Source organism: Labeo rohita, chromosome 16 (genome assembly GCF_022985175.1).
Source record: "Labeo rohita strain BAU-BD-2019 chromosome 16, IGBB_LRoh.1.0, whole genome shotgun sequence".
Lineage (NCBI taxonomy): Eukaryota > Metazoa > Chordata > Actinopteri > Cypriniformes > Cyprinidae > Labeo > Labeo rohita.
In genome coordinates this window covers 22,730,893-22,749,933 of record NC_066884.1, presented here as the reverse complement: position 1 = coordinate 22,749,933, position 19,041 = coordinate 22,730,893, and the positions used below count along the sequence as shown (strand labels likewise).

The 19,041-nt window shown below is 36.0% G+C and overlaps 1 protein-coding gene across 2 annotated transcripts; it reads left to right on the top strand.

The window, feature by feature from the left end:
* The first annotated feature begins 2,862 nt into the window (after positions 1–2,862).
* Positions 2,863–13,983, top strand: LOC127178900 (C-X-C chemokine receptor type 3). Of its 2 annotated transcripts, none has more exons than XM_051132076.1 (3): positions 2,863–2,904; positions 10,542–10,931; positions 12,147–13,983. In XM_051132076.1, exons 2-3 carry the CDS (start codon positions 10,554–10,556, stop codon positions 12,870–12,872), a joined length of 1,104 nt encoding a protein of 367 aa, XP_050988033.1. In that variant the 5' UTR covers positions 2,863–2,904; positions 10,542–10,553; the 3' UTR covers positions 12,873–13,983. The 2 variants fall into 2 exon arrangements, with proteins under 2 accessions (XP_050988033.1, XP_050988032.1); XM_051132075.1 differs by lacking the exon at positions 2,863–2,904 and adding an exon at positions 8,197–8,290.
* The last annotated feature ends 5,058 nt before the right edge of the window (positions 13,984–19,041 follow it).

The window sequence follows — 19,041 nt, the reverse complement described above, 5'->3', positions numbered from 1 at the left end:
GCATTTGGGTTGAAAAAATAACCCAGCATCTGGGTAAAAAATTTAAAATAACCCAATAAAATGACCGAACGGGCTGAACCCAGCATTTGGGTTAAAAAAAAAAAAATAACCCAGCATTTCTTAGAGTGTAGCTCTGTGCTTAATCTAACTTCAATTTCTAATGATTTTCAAAACTTAGACTGAGATTATTATAGTTCTGTTTTCATTTTGGAATGATTCTAGCATTTTCTTACTCTTCAGTTCATTAGGGACCTGGTTGGCCAGCCCATACTTGCTCATGACAAGTGTAGTTTGCTTAGTTAAGTTTATACAAAAATAAAAAACACAATTTGTTGAGTCAGCTTAAAATAATTTGCTACCCTGCTGCCTTAAAATTTTAAGTTGAGTCAATTCAAATAAGTTTAGTCAACTTGAAATGTTAAGTTGTACAAAGTAACAACTTAGATATTTGTGTTTGCTAAACTAAACAGATGGGTAAGTAACCCAGCTGCCTTAAAATTTTAAGTTGAATCAACTCAAATATCTAAGTTTTCACTTAGTATAATTTAACATTTCAAGCTGAGTAAACTTTTTTTGATTTGACTGAACTTAAAATTTTAAGGCAGCCAGGTAAGAAATTATTTTAAGTTGACTCAACAAATTGTTTTTTTTACAGTGTAGTCAGTAATCAAAAAGTCTCAGATGATGTGCTCCTTGTGCCAAAAAAAAAGAAGAAGAACAAGAAAAAGAAAGAAAAGTCAAGTTTTTGTGAATAAAAAAAGAATCAGAGTGACCCTGAGTTATATATAGGGGTTTAAGTTTTTCTGTTTCTCTGTTCTTATTCTTAATAAAACAAACTCTAGAGAGATTTTTACAGTTCAGCGTCTGACACAAACACACACTCACACCGGTTTCCATGAGTAATTGGGTCATTCTATAGACGTAATGATTCATATACTGCATACTGCACAAACTGTATTTTCTATCCTTTTACCCTAAAACTACCCTCATTCAAAACTTTATGCATTTTCAGATTTAGCACTGCATTTAGTATGATTTATAAGCTGTTTACCCAATGGGAGCCAAAAATTTCCCCACAAGGTAAAAAATAACTGGTATTACTATCCTTGTGGGGATAGTACATTTGGTCCCCATAATGTAGGGAATACCAGGCACACACATTTGTTTTTGTGAATTGTGGGGACTTTCCATAGACTTCTATAGTTTTTATGCTGACAAAACGATATTGTCTTTCCCCTAACCCAACCCTAAACCTAAACCTACCCCTTACAAAAAACATCATTTACTATTTTTAATAATTTTTACGGCAGGCCGGTCCCCACAATGTTGAAAATTTCAGGTTTTACTATTCTTGTTGGGACATTTGGTCCCCACAATGTAGCAAAAACAAGTACACACACACACACACACACACACACACACACACAGAGACACTACCTACAATGACACCATGCCAAATAGATGGCAGCTACTAATATGCTATTATTTGTTTAATAATGACTGCTATTTTCAAAAGTTATAATTACAAGCATTTTATGCTTATTACATAAAAGGACTAATACCTCTGCAGTCACCAGGCTAAATGGGTTGCTTAAGGGCACAATGGAAAACGAATAATCCGAAAGGTCATGATTCACCCTCTCTGAGGTTTGAACCAGTTTACTTTAGCACATGATTTTAAACCACTAAGCTAATGTGTATATTACCTATTTTGGAATGCTTTTAATGTTGTTTTTTTTAATGCAGTGCAAAGACTAATGCATATATAATAGTACAACATCTACCCTAAGTTTTTGAATTGCATTAAAAAAGAAAGAAATAAAATTCAGAGAAGCTTCAGGTAGCGAACTAGGTCAGACTTCCCTTGACTGCAGGTTCATTTACTCAAATGTTGCTACTGCAAGAGTTTGGATAAGTGCCAATGATCGCTCAGAGGTTTGTTAGTGCTGGTAAACACAAATACTGTTATGCTGTGTCGAGAATACTTGTTTGCCATTTAATTTGGTTTATTGGCTTGATGATGCAAAGGGCCAAAATGCAGTCCAATGGCAAAGTTGTTTATAAGCTACAAGCTTATGTCAAGCACAAATGTCTGTGTTTTTATATCCATTAGAAGTAAATGTAACCAAATTCATTGTAAGGAGACATGTACAATTTGCATCCAGGAATGTGGTTACCACTGGTTTAACCACAATAAGCTTTGCCTTTGAATAGTCCAGTGCAGGGTCAGAAATTAATGGGGGCTTGTGGCAAAAATGCTACCAAAATGAACAAAAATACACCACAAATTCAAGACAATGGGGCAAAAAATGCCCCTGCACAATTAAACTAAATATATTAAGGCTGTTGTGATTAAAATGAAGGAAAATCATCATTTCGCTGCATTGCATTTAGATCTGCATATGTTGCATCAGATTTCCTTTTGTGTGTTGTTTTTTGCAGTGCTAAGAATTACAACCATTCACTCACATTTCTGTTGAGCTGGTAAATGCAATGGCCAATCAGAGGCACTCACTGACTGCATTCTCTCAGCATTTATGAAAAACTGAAAAAATGCCCATGAAAATCAATCCCAGGGGGCAAATAATGTTCACTGGTCCAGTGGCGTTCTAAAAAATTGTACACTGCAAATACACCGGACAGAAATATTATAAATTAGCAGCTACAGTTACAATTTCTCAGTATCTGTCAAGTTTTTGCTAGACAAGAGCCTTGCATAGCTAAGCATTTAAAATAGAATTGTGAATGACTGACAACTAATCGTTATCATATTTCCTCTTTTAAACGCTGCTGTCTCCTCCTACTCTGTGTGTCTTCCACACGTCTGCGTTATATGACCTTTAGGTATTTATGAGTAATCACCAATAAGTCAATCATTTCAGCAGCTCTCAGTGATATGCCGTGGTAAGTGATGTCCTGTCAAACATTATTTATTCTTATTTTTGCAGTTTTCTCAAATATTGTTCTTGATTTGATGTTTCTTTTTATTTTGTAATACTGCAAGTTGAAGTTTATTCATTTTGTAGCCAAAATTGTGAAACTGAACGATGTTTAAATTCAAATCAATTGTCTCAAAACCAAACCAAAACTCCTTTTTTTTTTTACTTGTAAAATTTAGTCTGATCAAAAGTTACGCAGTAAAATAAAGCTTTTTAAATATACTGCATTGGTAGCACTGTAGCCTAATAAATGAAAAGTAAAATACTCAAATAAGTTTGTTATTTCTGTTTCTGATTAAAAGGAGTAACTGATATCATGAAGTAATGTTTGTTTTGATGTAATGGTCTGAAGTTATTCATGAGGAATAAAATATATAACATGTAAATCTTTTTTTTTTTTTTTTAGCTCTGAGAAGGGCAGTGTCAGTTAACTGAAGGCATGTTGCATATACTTCCTGTATTCATAGTTTTCATGTGACTACACGTGCTTGCAGGAAAGCCCACTTAAAGGGGATTTAAGTTTTCATCCACTGATTGTCTTTTTTTTTTTTTTTTTTTACTACTTTTTTACTACAGTATAAAATGTATGGTGCTAAACAGTGCTGAATGTGGTTCACTGGCTTGTAATCATAGGGGAATCACTTTAAGTGCTATATAGCACCTTTGTCAAATGGTGCTTTGTAGATTTTAGATGTGTTACTCCACTCCCATATGTTTGCTGTGAATGGGAAATTACTATGAAATCACTTTTATTCTTTTCTGAGGTCAAAAGGTCTCATGTCAGGACCCTGGAAGATTTCCTTAGGGGCAAAAAGCTTGAGAACTACATTATTTTCTGGAAATACACTGTATTTTTTGTAATCCTTTTCATAACTTAACTAAGAGAAAGGTAGAGAACCTTTAACAAACTATACAGGGGCTTAACAGGTTCTTTGTATGGCAGTGCTATATAACACCTTAACCACCCCATACCACTGAAGAAACATTTTGTGTGTGTGTGTGTATGTGTATGTGTGGGTAGCAGTAAGTGCTAATGTTCCAAGACAGTAATATTAGACCAAATTCGGTATACACCTTATTGATGATGTGTACTATATGCAGGCAAGCATACATGCCCCAGAACACATTAAATTGCACAGTAAAAGTTGGCTTTAGAAAACCACTATAAACAAAATTCACAATAAAGGTTAAAGAGGTCGTGAACTGAGAAACCAAAATTCTCTCCACAGAAGAAGATCGATATCGCTGCCTGTTTAGCCCCACCCACAGATTGGCACATAGTGTTTACCAGAGAGGCAAACGCAGGTTTAAACAGAAAGCACACAATAAAAATACAAGTCTTTGGATTGCCTTCCTTCTGATCCCAATGTTAGGAAAAAGTGGATGAACTTTACTTTTTTTTATTTTATTTTTTTTCTTTAGTGTCAATCATTCAGAAATCATATGCTGATTTATTGTTTATGTTGTGCTGCTTAATATTTAGTTTGGAACCTGTCATATGTTTTTTTAGGATTCTTTGATGAATACAATGTTAAAAAGAACAGCATTTATGCAAAATACAAATCCTTTCTTTCTTTCTTTTTTTTTTTTTTTTGAACTTTGTTTTTAATGATATCCAGACCATGTCAGTAAGAACTCAGTCCATTGTATACTTAATTTTACTGCAGATTTGTTTACAAATAAGCCACAATTCAGCACGGGACTTTTAAAAAGATTTAAACTGAAAGACAAAGAAATGATCAGTCTATAATTTTAATGGTAGGTTTATTTGAACAATGAGAAACAGAATAACAACAACAACAACAACAAAAAAACAAAACAGAAAAACGCATTTAAAAAAAAGTTATAAATTGATTTGCATTTTAATGAGTGAAATAAGTATTTCAGTCTTTCACAAAACAAGACTTAGTACTTGGTGGCAAAACCCTTGTTGGTAATCACAGAGGTCAGACGTTTCTTGTAGTTGGCCACCAGGTTTGTACACATCTCAGGAGGGATTTTGTCCTGCTCTTCTTTGCAGATCCTCTCCAACTCAGATTTTCTATGGGAAAATGGCTACGCTACTCCAGAACCTTTGAGTCAGCTTAAAATAATTTGTTACCCTGCTGCCTTAAAATTTTAAGTTCAGTCAACTAAAATAAGTTTATTCAACTTGAAATGTTAAGTTGTACTAAGTAACAACTTAGATATTTGTGTTTGCTAAACTTAACAGATGGGTAAGTAACCCAGCTGCCTTAAAATTTGAAGTTGATTCAACTCAAATATCTAAGTTGTCACTTAGTATAATTTAACATTTCAAGCTGAATAAACTTTTTTTGAGTTGACTGAACTTAAAATTAAGGCAGCCAGGTTACAAATTATTTTAAGTTGACTCAACAAATTGTTTTTTACTGTGTTCTTGAGACACTCCTTTGTTGCCTTGGCCGTGTGTTTTGGGTCATTGTCATGTTGGAATACATGAATACATGAATCCACAACCCATTTTTAATGAGGGAAGGAGGTTCTCACCCAAGATTTGACTGCACATGGCCCCGTCCATCATCCCTTTGATGTGGTGCAGTTGTCCTGTCCCCTTAGCAGAAAAACACCCCCAAAGCATAATGTTTCCACCTCCATGTTTGACGGTGGGGATGGTGTTCTTGTGGTCATAGGCAGCATTCCTCCTCCTCCAAACATGGCAAGTTGTGTTGATGACAAAGAGCTCGATTTTGGTCTCATCTGACCACAACACTTTCACCCACTTCTCCTCTGAATCATTCAGACTTACAATTTGCCTGTATATGTACTTTTTTTAGCAGGGGGACCTTGCGGACGCTGCAGGATTTCAGTCCTTTACGGCATAGTATGTTACCAATTGTTTTCTTGGTGACTATGGTCCCAGCTGCCTTGAGATCATTGACAAGATCCTCCCGTGTAGTTCTGGGCTGATTCCTCACTGTTCTCATGATCATTGAAACTGGAGCCCCAGGCCGAGGGAAACTGATAATTATTTTGTGTTTCTTCCATTTGCAAATAATCACACCACCTGTTGTCATCTTCTCACAAAGCTGTTAGGCCATGGTCTTGTAGCCTATTCCAGCCTTGCGTAGGTCAACAATCTTGTCCCTGACACCTTTGGACAGCTCTTTGGTCTTGGGCATGGTGGAGAGTCTGAAATCTGATTGATTGCTTCTGTAGACAGGTGTCTTTTATACAGGTAACAAGCTGAGATTAGGAGCACTCTCAGCTTGTTACCTGTATAAAAGACACCTGGGAGCCAGAAATCTTGCTGACTGATGGAGAATCATATACTTATTTCACTCATTAAAATGTAAATCAGTTTATAACTTTTTTCCTTGCTAACATTAGAAGTGGACCTCAGAGAACAGTACAAAATAAAAAACAAAGGCCAGGTCTGACCCACCTCAGTCCAAAGGCGATGCAATGCTGTTTTGATTCAGTGTAAATGAAACCGTTTCAGAACAACATTAAAAGGTCTGTGTAAATGCACATTTTCGTGGTTTTATACCATTTCAGATTTGGTTTCTGTGTCGCCTTTGCTGTGTAAAGATGCCTTATGTTTCCATGCCAGTCACGTGACTAAAAACGTTGAATTGATAAAAAAATACGTAATGATTGATTTGATTTTTTTAAAATAAATTTTCAGTCAAGAACTTCATTGTGCTAAATGGTTTAGAAAAAAAAGTAGTGATGTTTAAAAAAACGTTTTAGCACAATGAAGTCTCATGTTAAAAAAATGAAATTATTTAAACCTTATTTTATTTCACTGGTTGTGAAGACCACAGCCACAGTGCAATACTGCTTATTAGTTTCTAAATAAAAAGTGGATTTCTGATACCAAGCAGTCAAAAAGCATGATCTCTGGAGCTGAATTGAATGACATACTAAGTAGTTGTATATGATGAGGGACCAAGGTGAGTGAAGCTCCTGTGCAGACTGGCCTGTCTGCTATGACTGAATTATGGTGCTTTTTTAAATACAGAGATATCATATGGCTTCTGAAGGTTTGGTATTTAGCACACAAGCAGAAGAGTTACTTTTAGGAACATTTTATAGTGATGATGAAATGATCAAATGAAGATTAAAGGATGACAGAATTCTTTTTTTTTTATTGTTCATTTATTTTTTTAAATTTTGGGTAAAGTTATGGAAACCCTATGAAAAAGGTTGACTATGGTACTATAGTGTTACAATTTTCTTTAAGTCCAATGAGACATTTTTGGTTTGGTGTGGGCTGGTGTTTTAAACTCTGAGGCTGTTTTCTAGGGTCATGAGGTTTGCAAGTAAAACAGAAATAGAGAGGTGGCATTTCCTAACCTCAGGTGCAACTTCAAGAGTATTTGACGTACTATAGTGGCTGTTTAAGAATGTCGTTGATCTGAGCATCTGATCTGCTGGTCCATCTTTAGCTATAGCAACACTCTAGATTTATGCTTATTGTCTCCCAGTTCCCTTTTTTTTTTTTAACTCAGCTAGATTTCTCTTCTCTATTCTTGTTCAATTTTTTTTTTTATCTGTAGCTTTCGCTTGGCCTAGTAACAGATTCTACCTGACACAATAAAAAAAATCTCTGCACGTAAAGGTAGAAAACCAAAATCAGTCAACAAAAAGTACACATGAATATTTGTGAGCAGTGGTATGTGCAAGTGAGAATGACGAGAAAACTAAAGAACAGGACGTGGTGCAAAGGTGTGAAAAAAACATCCCGCTGTATGCACATCTGTGACATAAGGATGAAACGAATGAACGGAGCGAAAAAAGTTCTACTTTGCAACACTATACTTTTACAAAATCAGCAACGGAGAATTTCATAATCACACTGACAGAAAATAAAGACATACTTGAAATAATTGTAATACAAAAACAGATAACAGGCTATAAATAACACATTTGACTGGATTTTATGGTTTTCTGAGTAAAATGCTGGAAATAAAAACTTGTAAATTGCAAATACACTGAATTGGAATATTATAAGTTAGCATATAGAGCTAGAGTTAGTTTCTTGGCATCTCTGTGTTTGTTTAGTGTTTTGCTGACAAGAGGATCCATAAAACTGATGAACAATTAACTTCAAAACAATGATTGTTTGTCAGCTCATACCATACATCATACATCTGCATTTCCCAGGGCACAACCTTTCATTGAGAAAGCAAAATTAACATCTGAAAAAGAATTATGAATGACTGACAACTGATCTTTATCTTATTTCCTATTTCAAACTCTGGAGCTCCCTTTCATTGTCTCCTCCCTTTTCTGTCTGCCTGTCTTCTACGCATCTGCATGCTTTGACCTTTAATTAATGAGTAACTCTCTATGTGCCAATCATTTCAGCAACTCTCAACTACTGGCAGGTACGTTTCTCTTCCTTTTAAACATTTTCCTTTTTTCCGGAGTTATTGTACATCTCCATCCGTCATGTATCCATACATCCACCTTGTATCGTTGCTCAAAAGAATGTTTTATGTTTGTAATAATTTTACATTTGAAAATATTTACATCTAATTTATCATTTATTTATTATATTTATTATTGGATTCCTATATGTTTCGTTTTTGCTTTTGCTTCGCATATACTAATATGCAATATGAACGAGTTTTGAACGAGCTTCACTTCCAATTTTGGTACTTGTTTTAAGACTTTAGTTAAGTTAGATGTTAAATGACGTTAAATATTTCCAGCACAAACGGACTGACTTTATATCTACTATGAGGGGAAATACCAGGGGTGACAAATATCACCTCCACAGATTTCAGGTTTCAGTCACACACATTCAGAGTTTTATTGTAAAACCCATGGTTTCCCATAAATGTAGGGTTCATGACACTAGAGGTAAACTAACACTATCCAAAACTAACCACATTCTCATCTTTAAAGAAATGGTACTTTTACCAGGAATGACCATTTAGGAAGGTGACAAACTGCCACCTCAGCAGCAAACATGAAGCTCACAGGAGATTTAACTTTGTCTCATCAGTAATGAGAAACTGAATTGCATTATGACTGATAAATATCAGTGATGATTCTGCTGTGGCCACTGTGGTTTTACATTTTCTTATCTGTTTAACTGAATCATTCACAGAATTTGAAAACACCTGATTTAGAAAAATAACAGTGCCAAAGGTGCTGTAACTGCGCTCGGCGCTCGCAAAAATTTTGCTCTAGAATAGATGTGAATACAGTATATTTCTGAACAGGACATGAATGAATTCTAATATGTGACCCTGGACCACAAAACCATTCTTAAGTAGCATGGGTATATGAACAAAATGAACTATTTTTCTTTTATTGCAAAAATCATTAGGATATTAAGTAAAGATCATATTCCATGAAGACATTTTGTAAATTTTCTACCGTAAATAAACACTGCCCTCCAAAATTTGGAAACACCACTGGCAAAGTGTGGTTTTGGATGATATCAGCATAAATCCTTATTATTTTTTGGTGCAAATACATTAAAGTAACTTGACATTATCATTGAAGACCAGCAATAGTAATTTTCATTTTGATTACGTAATAACGGAAATATATACATGTCAAAGTCAGACATGCCCCTTTGCCAGCTGTGATGCCTGGTTACTGGTTTAAACTTGGCCCAGGTTTTTAAAAGATTTTTGAGGTCAGCACACCTTAATAGCTTCAACAATTGATTGCCAATTAAGTTTAGAATACAATGAATTTAGGCCCAGATTATGCAGAGCTGTAATAGCTGCTAATGCTGCATATTTTGATGAACTGAAAATTTATGTTTTTTCTATGTATAAACTGTTTATGTAATAAAATATGTTTTTGTAGTTTGTGTTGTCCCTTATCAGTGCAAAATTATCACAAATTAAAAAGGATTCATGCCAATATTGTCCAAAACCCCACTTTTCTAGGCCTTTTCCAAAACTTTTGAAGGGCAGTGTATCAAAACTTAATTATTGATTAATAATATGCATTGCTAAGAACTTCATTTGGACAACTTTAAAGGCAATTTTCTCAATATTTAGATTTTTTGCACCATCAGATTCCAGATATTCAAATAGTTGTATCTTGGCCAAGTATTGTTCTATCCTAAAAAAAAAACATACATCAGTGGAAAGCTTATTTATTTACATGATGAAGAAATTTTGCACAGACAAAGTTATTTTGACAAATATTTAGACTGTTTTGTCTGTTAATGTCTAAACTCATTTTATGGAAAAATTGAGGGTGTGAGTAAATTGTGACAGAATTTAAATTTTTAAGTGAACTATCCCTTTAACTTGAGCTGAACCCTGTATGCTTGCCACCATATCTCATTATTGCCCCCTTTTGGTCAAAACACGTTACTTCAGCAAAACTATTTCAGAAGTAAGCTATAAATTAGACGGCGTAAACGTAAGCCTGAATTAGAACTCAGACTTTAAGCCCCACGTTCATAGAAAATACTGCCCCACACATAAAATAGCATATTGATATTTAACAACTCTAAATGACTCAGACTCATGAACGCTCATGACATTTTTGTGTAGGAAGCTAGCTAAACAAACAAATATATAAATAAATAGTGTATTGAATGATGGATGGATGACAGAAATAGATACTAATTTGAATGTATGTCGAATGTGTGTTTTTTTGTAGACACTGTTGAAGATGAATGCTGAGGCAAAGATCACCATACACGTGGAAGAATTAAACCTTTCTTCTGATTACAATTACAATTACAGTGACGGTTATGATGAGTCCTGTTGTGGACTTGTGTGTGATCAGGAGTCTAGCATGTACTTTGATTCCATTTTTATTCCGGTCCTTTACTCTCTGGCGCTGGTGGTGGGGCTGGTGGGAAATGGGCTGGTTCTGGTAATACTGTGGAAGAAGAGGATGGGCTTGAACGTTACCGACATCTTCATCCTCCATCTGAGCTTAGCAGACATTCTGCTGCTGCTAACGCTGCCCTTCTGGGCTGTAGAGGCAGCAAATGAGTGGATCTTTGGCACAGCGCTCTGCAAGCTGACTGGAGCTCTCTTCCAGGTGGGCAAAATAGTTTTTAGATGGCAGTCTTTATGGCCTTGTGTTGATTTTTGCATGAATTCCACTGCTCTTCATTTTTTATTTCATGCATATCTTTAGTGATTCCATTAATGAAAAATGTCATACAACTATTGTGTAGAAAGAATTAAAGCAGAAGTCCACTTTCAGAACAAAAGTGAACAAATAATATACTCACTCCCTTGCCATCCAAGATGTTCATGTCTTTCTTTCCTCAGTTTTTTTGAGGAAAACATTTTAGGATTTTTCTCCATATAATGGACTGGTATGGTGCCCCGAGTGTCAAAATGCAGTTTAAATACGGTTTCAGACGATCCCAAATACGGTTTTAAACGATCCAAGCCGATGAAGAAGGGTCAAGGGCTTTAACTAGTGAAATGATTGGTTATTTTCATTAAAAAAACAATTTAAATACTTTTTAATCTCAAACACTCGTCTTGTCTTGCTCTGCCTGTGTACTCTGGCTCAAGACAGTTAGGGTATGTCAAAAAACTCCAATCGTATTTTCTCCCTCAACTTCAAAAATCATTTCAAAATCATCCTACATCACTACCGACCCAGTTTTTGCAAAGTGAACATGCAAAGAAGATAAAACACCCTTTACTAAAAAGGTAAAACAGCGGACGATTTTGAAGTTGAGGGAGAACATGAGATGGGAGTTTTTCGACATATTCTAATTGTCATGAAGCGGAACAAAACAGTTCAGGCAGAGTAAGACAAGACAAGCATTTGACATTAAAAAGTATATAAATTGTATTATTTTTATGAAAATAACAGATCGTTTCGCAAGATAAGACCTTTCTTCCCTGGGATCGTTTACAACCACATTTGGGATCATTTGAAGCCACATTTAAACTGCATTTTGGAAGTTCAAAATCAGGGCACCATATCAGTCCATTATATGGAGAAAAATGCTGCAATGTTTTCCTCAAAAAAAAATAATTTCTTTATGACTGAAGACAGAAAGACATGAACATTTTGGATGACAAGGGGGTAAATACATTATCTGTAAATCTTTGTTCTGGAAGTGGACTTCTCCTTTAAAAGGATTGTTCTCCACAAAAAAACATCTTATGTTTTCTTCTGTAGAAGAAAGAAATTCATAAAACTTTCAAACAACATCGGTAATATGCCACTGTCTACCTGAGAATCAACTTTGAGTTTGCAGTCTCTCATTGTCACATTTTTCTCCATTAGATCAATTTCTACTGTGGCATTTTCATGCTGTCCTGCATCAGTCTTGACCGCTACCTGTCCATTGTTCATGCAGTGCAGATGTATTCTCGTAAAAAGCCAATGGTGATTCACTGTTGCTGCCTGATGGTCTGGCTCTTCTGCCTTCTGCTCTCCATTCCTGACTGGATATTACTCAAGGACTACAAGGAGTCCAGACGTCAGGATAAAAAACAATGTGTTTCATTTCATCAGTCTGATGCTTGGCGTCTGTCCCATCGTCTGCTATACCACATTTTGGGTTTTATTCTTCCAGCACTAATAATGGTTTTCTGTTACACTTGCATCCTGCTGAGGCTGCGGCGTGGCTCCCAGTGCAAACAGAAGAAGAGGGCCATCCGTGTCATCGTAGCCCTGGTAGTAGCCTTCTTCATCCACTGGACGCCCTACAACATCACCCTCATGGCTGACACCATAAAAACAAATGGGACCTTCAATCCCAGTAACCAAACATCCTGTGAAAATATCACATCATTGGATGTAGCTCTCACGGCTACTTCCACACTGGCCTACTTACACTGCTGTGTCAACCCAGTCCTTTACGCTTTCGTGGGGGTGAAATTTCGCCAGCACCTGCTGGACATGCTGAGACCACTGGGCTTCACACTGAAGGGCCCAGCGGGTCTGATGTCACGGAGGAGCTCTGCATGGTCAGACTCAGTGGACACCTCACACACGTCTGCTTTCTGAAATATCATATGCAATCAAACTGATATATGCAAGATCAGTCAGCATGTCATCTTTTTATGCAGCTTTTAACTCCATTAGTCAGAAGAGTTTGGCTATAAATATGCAAGCACTGCTGTTAACACCAAGGATGATAACTATAACAATAATAATCATTATAATTGTATGAGAATACAGAAGTTCACACCTCAACTATAATATTCACAATATCATTGGAATCAATTTCAGAATGATTTCCAGTTGATGAATGATAAAAAACATTGACAGCCAATCAGAATTCAAGCAACTTTAAAGAGATTGGGCATTAAAAGCTGCAGATGACAAAACTGTAGTGCACATTTATGACAAACACAATTTATCGTTAGTTGGTGTGGACACTAATGTTTATCTTCACAGTTATCTTTATAGTTATTGTCTTGGGGTGAACAGGTCTTAAGTCTCATGACAGTGCTTTTTAGTATGCAGACTGCATGATAGTCTTGTTTAATCTTACTTTCAGATATTTGTCTTTGCACATGTGGCAGCTACTTTAGATTCTCAGCTGTTCCTAACCATACTGACTTGTTACAGCTCACATATTTTAGAGAGCAGATAAAAAGTTTGTTTTTTTATAATGGCAGATTTTTCACAAATATTTACTATTATACATTGTTCTTTTATGTATTGTTTAAAGCAGTGGTTCTCAATCCTGGTCCTGGGGGTCCACTGCTCTGCACATTTTGCATGTCTCCCTTATTTAACACACCTGATTGAGATCATCAACTCATTAGGAGAGAGATCCATGAACTCAACTAATGAGCTAATGAAAGGGGGGACATGCAAAATGTGCAGAGCAGTGGACCCCAGGACCAGAATTGAGAACCACTGTCTAAAGTGTTCCTAATTTTGTTGTAAATACATTTTCAAAACATCCTATGACATGTCATTTGAAGCAGGATTGGCCAAATGTGAATTTTGGTGCTTATTGTCTTCTTATATGCTCTTATGTTTTGACGTATAATGTCATTCAACCTCCCTGTCTCATTTTTGCGCTGCATAAAACCTGTAGCTACAATGTAAGAAGTCTTCTTTAATGCTGTAAACTGGCATATAATAAAATAGAACAGAAATTATATTTGAAGAGAAAGTTTATGTATGAAATTATATGTGAATACATGTGGTCATGAATACATATGGTGTTGGGGCTAACGCATTACAAGTAACATGAGTTACATAATATTATTACTTTTTCCAAATAACTGGTAAAGTATCACATTACTTTTTAATTGGCGAGTTACTTTTTTTCAAATAAGTGACGCAGTTACTTTCCCCCCCATTTATTGATTAAAAGCTTTACTGTCCCCATGTTGAGAGAAATGAGAGGAGTAAGATGTTAGTTCTAGAATAAATGTGGGCATGCAATAATTCATCTCACTCACAAAAAACAGATTCAGTATTCCTCAAAATGAATAAAAACAGTGAAATTCAACTCAGAATATGACACAAACCTGCAATAATGAAATATGTTAAATAATACAAATATCTTTTATGCATTTAATCCCATTTTATTAACCAATGTCTTTGCTGCCGACCTTCGATGATCCAATTTAACCATACTAATAAGCAAAGGGGCAAATCACTGAAGATAACATTTGTTTTCCTTTTTTTTATTATTGCTGAAGACTTGACATTTTTTTCTTCTGTGGTCTACTCAATATTGTAATGCATTACTTTTAAAAGTAACTTTCCCCAACACTGCATATGGTTATATATGATAATCATGATCTCGAATATAACTAAATTAAAATTAAGGAACAAATTAGTGTGCCTTCTTAAAACCATGGCCCAGTTGAAATTGCTGTGGGCTCCCCAGCAGCTACAGGCAACCTTCTTCCACTGCTGCTAGGTCCAGCTCTGATGCTCTGGTAGGTGCTTTCGACGGTGGACGGGGCCATCATCATCATACTCTGATTGGTCTGTGGCTATGCACATTCTTCCTACTGTGTGACTTGTGCCTTGGCTCGGACCAGGCAGAATAGCCTTCGTCGTCTTGTGCATTGTTGAGCTTTGGGCACCCAACACCCTGTTGTCGGTTTGTGCCTCTTCAGAAAACTGTTGGCCAATTTTTACCAATGCTGACACATGAGCAACCTACAAGCCTTGTTGTTTCTGAGATACTCTGACCGAGTTGCCTTGCTATAACAATTTGGCTCTTTGTCAAATTGGCTCAAATCACCAGATTACAAGAACTGATTGCTTAGACCTTAAAATGTGGCCTTGTTAGGAGATGATTAGCAGAATTCCAAAGTAACTCCAATATGTTACTATCACATCAACTGTTTTACAGTGCCTTTAAAAGTATTAAAAAAAAGCTAAAATCTTTTAAAGGGACATATCAAGGAAATATGATTTTTTCCATGTTTAGTGCTATAAAAGCTTCCCAAGTGCATCTACCAACCCATAAAACGTGAAAAAGAACAACCCAGTAACTTTGTTTTGGTAAGCCTTTCTCTGCAAGCATGTGAAAAAACGAGTCGCTCAGATTCTGCTCCTCCCGTGACGCAGAAACGGCATCTAATATTACCGTCCCTTTAACATGTACGTTTCCACCCATGGCAACGCATTTTATTTTCGCAAGTGACAATGCTGTGCCAGTTCTAACGCCATTGCAAAAGCTGAAGCAAAGCATGTTAACTGTTCTGTCTTTGGCTGCACAGATGAGCACAAAACACTATTTAGAGTCTCAGCCTCAGAGAAGACAAGAGAGTAGTGGATTTATTGATTTATTTACTGTATATTACGCTGCTGCCACACAGATCTAATATAAACATGCAATTTCTTTTCCAGCTGTTTACCATCATAGACATAACTATGTTTCATACAATTTTGTAACTCATATGTTTTCAACATAAACTTGTGTGTATTTGACAGTTTAAGTGCAATAAGACATTAAAGAGAACTTAGTTTAGTACTTACATGCCGTGTGACAGTTGCTTTCTGTCTGCGTGCTTTGGATGTGTGCACTCAGAAAGCTGTATTATCATTTATCACTGATATGGTTTTAAAATGCATGATTTCAGCGAGAAAGACATGATAATCAAAACCAAACAGAGCTGTAAAGGCACATACTTATTCTGGAAAAGGGGGCGGGAGCAGCAGCTCATTTGCATTTAAAAAGACGAACAAAAACAGCATGTTTTTTAAAAAAAATAGACATTTTCAAAATAATTAATAGGTCTCCTTTAAAATATATCTACACGTCATAGCCCATAATGACAAAACAAAAAGCAGATTTGTGATACCTTTGCAAATTAGTGATGGGAAGTTTGGACTTTTGAGTCTTGTTCAGCAAAATGAACAAATCTTTTTTCGAGTCATTTCATTCATTTTAGCAAAATATAATTAAAATATTACATGTTACCTCCCTAACACATCTACTTCTTACACAAACATTGATCACACTACAAACAAGACTAAAAAATATAATGCTATAAGAAACAGAAAAGATTAATTCACACGCAAACAGGTTAACCAATTCCAGTACAGAACCTAACAGGATGTTGCGCATGCGCGACTGAATGAATCACTCCCCGAGACAACTTGTTCATCCCAAGTCACATTAAAGATTTGTTCAAAATGAACAAATCGTTCAAGAACGACCCATCACTATTGCAAATTAAATTTATTATGAAGAGAAACTGGAAATATCAATATAGCCAATTCAGATTTGATGTGACACTTTTAGCTTAGGTGCTTCAGATTTCTCTGGATCTTCTTTGAGATGTTTCTACACTTTGATTGATGAATTCTATTAAATGCACATGATTTGGAAAGGCGCACTCCTGTATATAAAATGTCTGACAGTTGAAAATGCATATCATAGCAAAAGAAAAACAAGTCAGCCATGATGTTAGTCAAACATTGCCCGAACCCAACTTTGTCAGTTATTTTCTGCTTGAAAACACCAGATATCATCTCGACAGATATCAAACAGAGCAAAGGGAACAGCTGGCGGTCAGATCCAAGCATAATGTTGGTGTGAGAAATGCTACAGCTCATACCTAGTCACCAAATATTGAGGGTGAGATTGCAACTAGTGGTTTTCCTGTTGTGCTCTCGGATAATATTAATGCTAGTACTTGTCTCTTCCAGAGAATGATATTAATTGCATGAAGATGCTTATCAGTCCACTTGATCATGCACTTTTCCGGAATAGTCAAGAGGAAATTTGGTGTCCTCAACCAATCCAACCCACTATGAGAGCACTTAAGGTATGCCGTTCTCATGAGCATTCAACTTTAGCACATTGTTGACGACAACGACTCTACCTTGCCTGTTTCCAACCTGGTCACATAAAAAGGAATTGTACTTGGAAATGGGACGCGTGGGTAGTGTGTAGCAAATTAGCTCAAAAGGGAAATGTATATAGATTATTGCAATTAATTATAATTAATTACAATTATTTATATCAGCTGCCAATAGTAAATGTAGCAGAAATTGCCATCAACTAATCTGTTCGTCCAGCAAACATTCAGAATAAATGACATTTTCTTGGCCACAGAAAATATCTTTCCTACAGTACTAAAGCGTTAGAGGATGTAGCTTGAATCTGAATCGTGAAAAAGACATTTACATTTACAAGCAGTGGCAGAATCAAAACTCATGTAATGTGTGCACAAAAAGTTATTAACTAAGCACTAGCACATAGCTAATCTAAACAAACACACATACAATCACTCATACATGGGGGAAGACAATGAAGCCATTAGAGAAACAAGAAAATGCAGCTATGCAAAAAGGAGTCAGTTAAACTTTAGGGGAATCCATCAGTGCCATTTTACAACCGTGTCTACCTACACTGGTGTGAGACCTTTATCTTCTATCGAAGTCACACCTCTGGAAGATCACAGAGACAGTGGTGACTTTCACTTTTGGAGGGAAAGTTTACGACTCTGTCTCAGAGTGTGGTATTTTGCATATGTAATTCGATTGGGTATTGATGCAAAAACTACTAAAGATTCTTAGAATACTAATATGTTGCACAGGTGTCAACATGTAATATACACTCTCATTTAGATCATCAGAAGACGAATTCAAAGAGACCAAACATGATATAGGTGAGGTTATAATGTGATTTATCATAACGCATGCATAAAACTGTATACAATACAAAGGACGATATACAAGAACAGTAATAATACAAAATGACCTGGGGATGTGCATGATAGGGAGGCCAAAGAAAGGTTTGTCTGTGAATGAATAAGGGAGAGTCAATTTCTATGACATTATGTGTGTTTCCTTTGAGCAATAAAACCAAAACCTGCCAACTGAGCTCTCTTGGGGTGTTAGTTGCTTTCGGGGTTGCCCACAGAACTGGTTTTAAAGATTATTTGTTAAATATAACAAATAACTGTGTGTCTGATTGGTCCAGATGCTACATGTGGGTAGAGTGGAGCAAACCTCGAAAATGCAGAAATTAGTGTATGAAAGTGCATGTGCACAAGTTCCAGCTGAAGTTAAAGTTGATTGCACACAATATGCAAACTCTTGAAGTGTTTGATGAGTCGTTTTATGTACCTGTATATGTGAATGACAAATTTCAGATGATAGAAATTCCTGCTGAAAGCAACAATAGAAACCATCACAGAAATTCTAAAGGTTTCCACTATAAATACTATTACAAACATTACAAACCATCAACTTTTAACCATTAAAATAATTAAATATGGTTTCCTGTGGTGTGTTTTGGAACATATTCCATTAGGATTTAGTGGTTTTAACAAGCCACCAATAGAAGGTGACCAATTACCAGTAGAAACCCACAGGGTCCATTACAGTTTCTATTAAAATCAATACAAGTCCCATTATAACCAATAAATGGTGTTATTGTTTTTTTCAGCAGGGATGTTGGACTCAGAGTACTCATGTACTCTGGCACATACTTTCAGTGAAGCAGCAGAGAGCAGAATGGTTTATGAGAATGTGTTGCCAAAGCCCACACAGTTGACACAGGAAATAATGTTACCAAACCAAAATGCATGTATGAAATTGAGCTGAAAGTTAAAAAGGGTGAGAGATGTTTAGTGCCTGTTCTAGTTGTGCCAGGACAAAGAGATGACTTAATCACCTGTACCAATGTGATTAAGTTCCTCATGCACCGAATGAAGATCAGTGATGATTACTGGAGGATTCT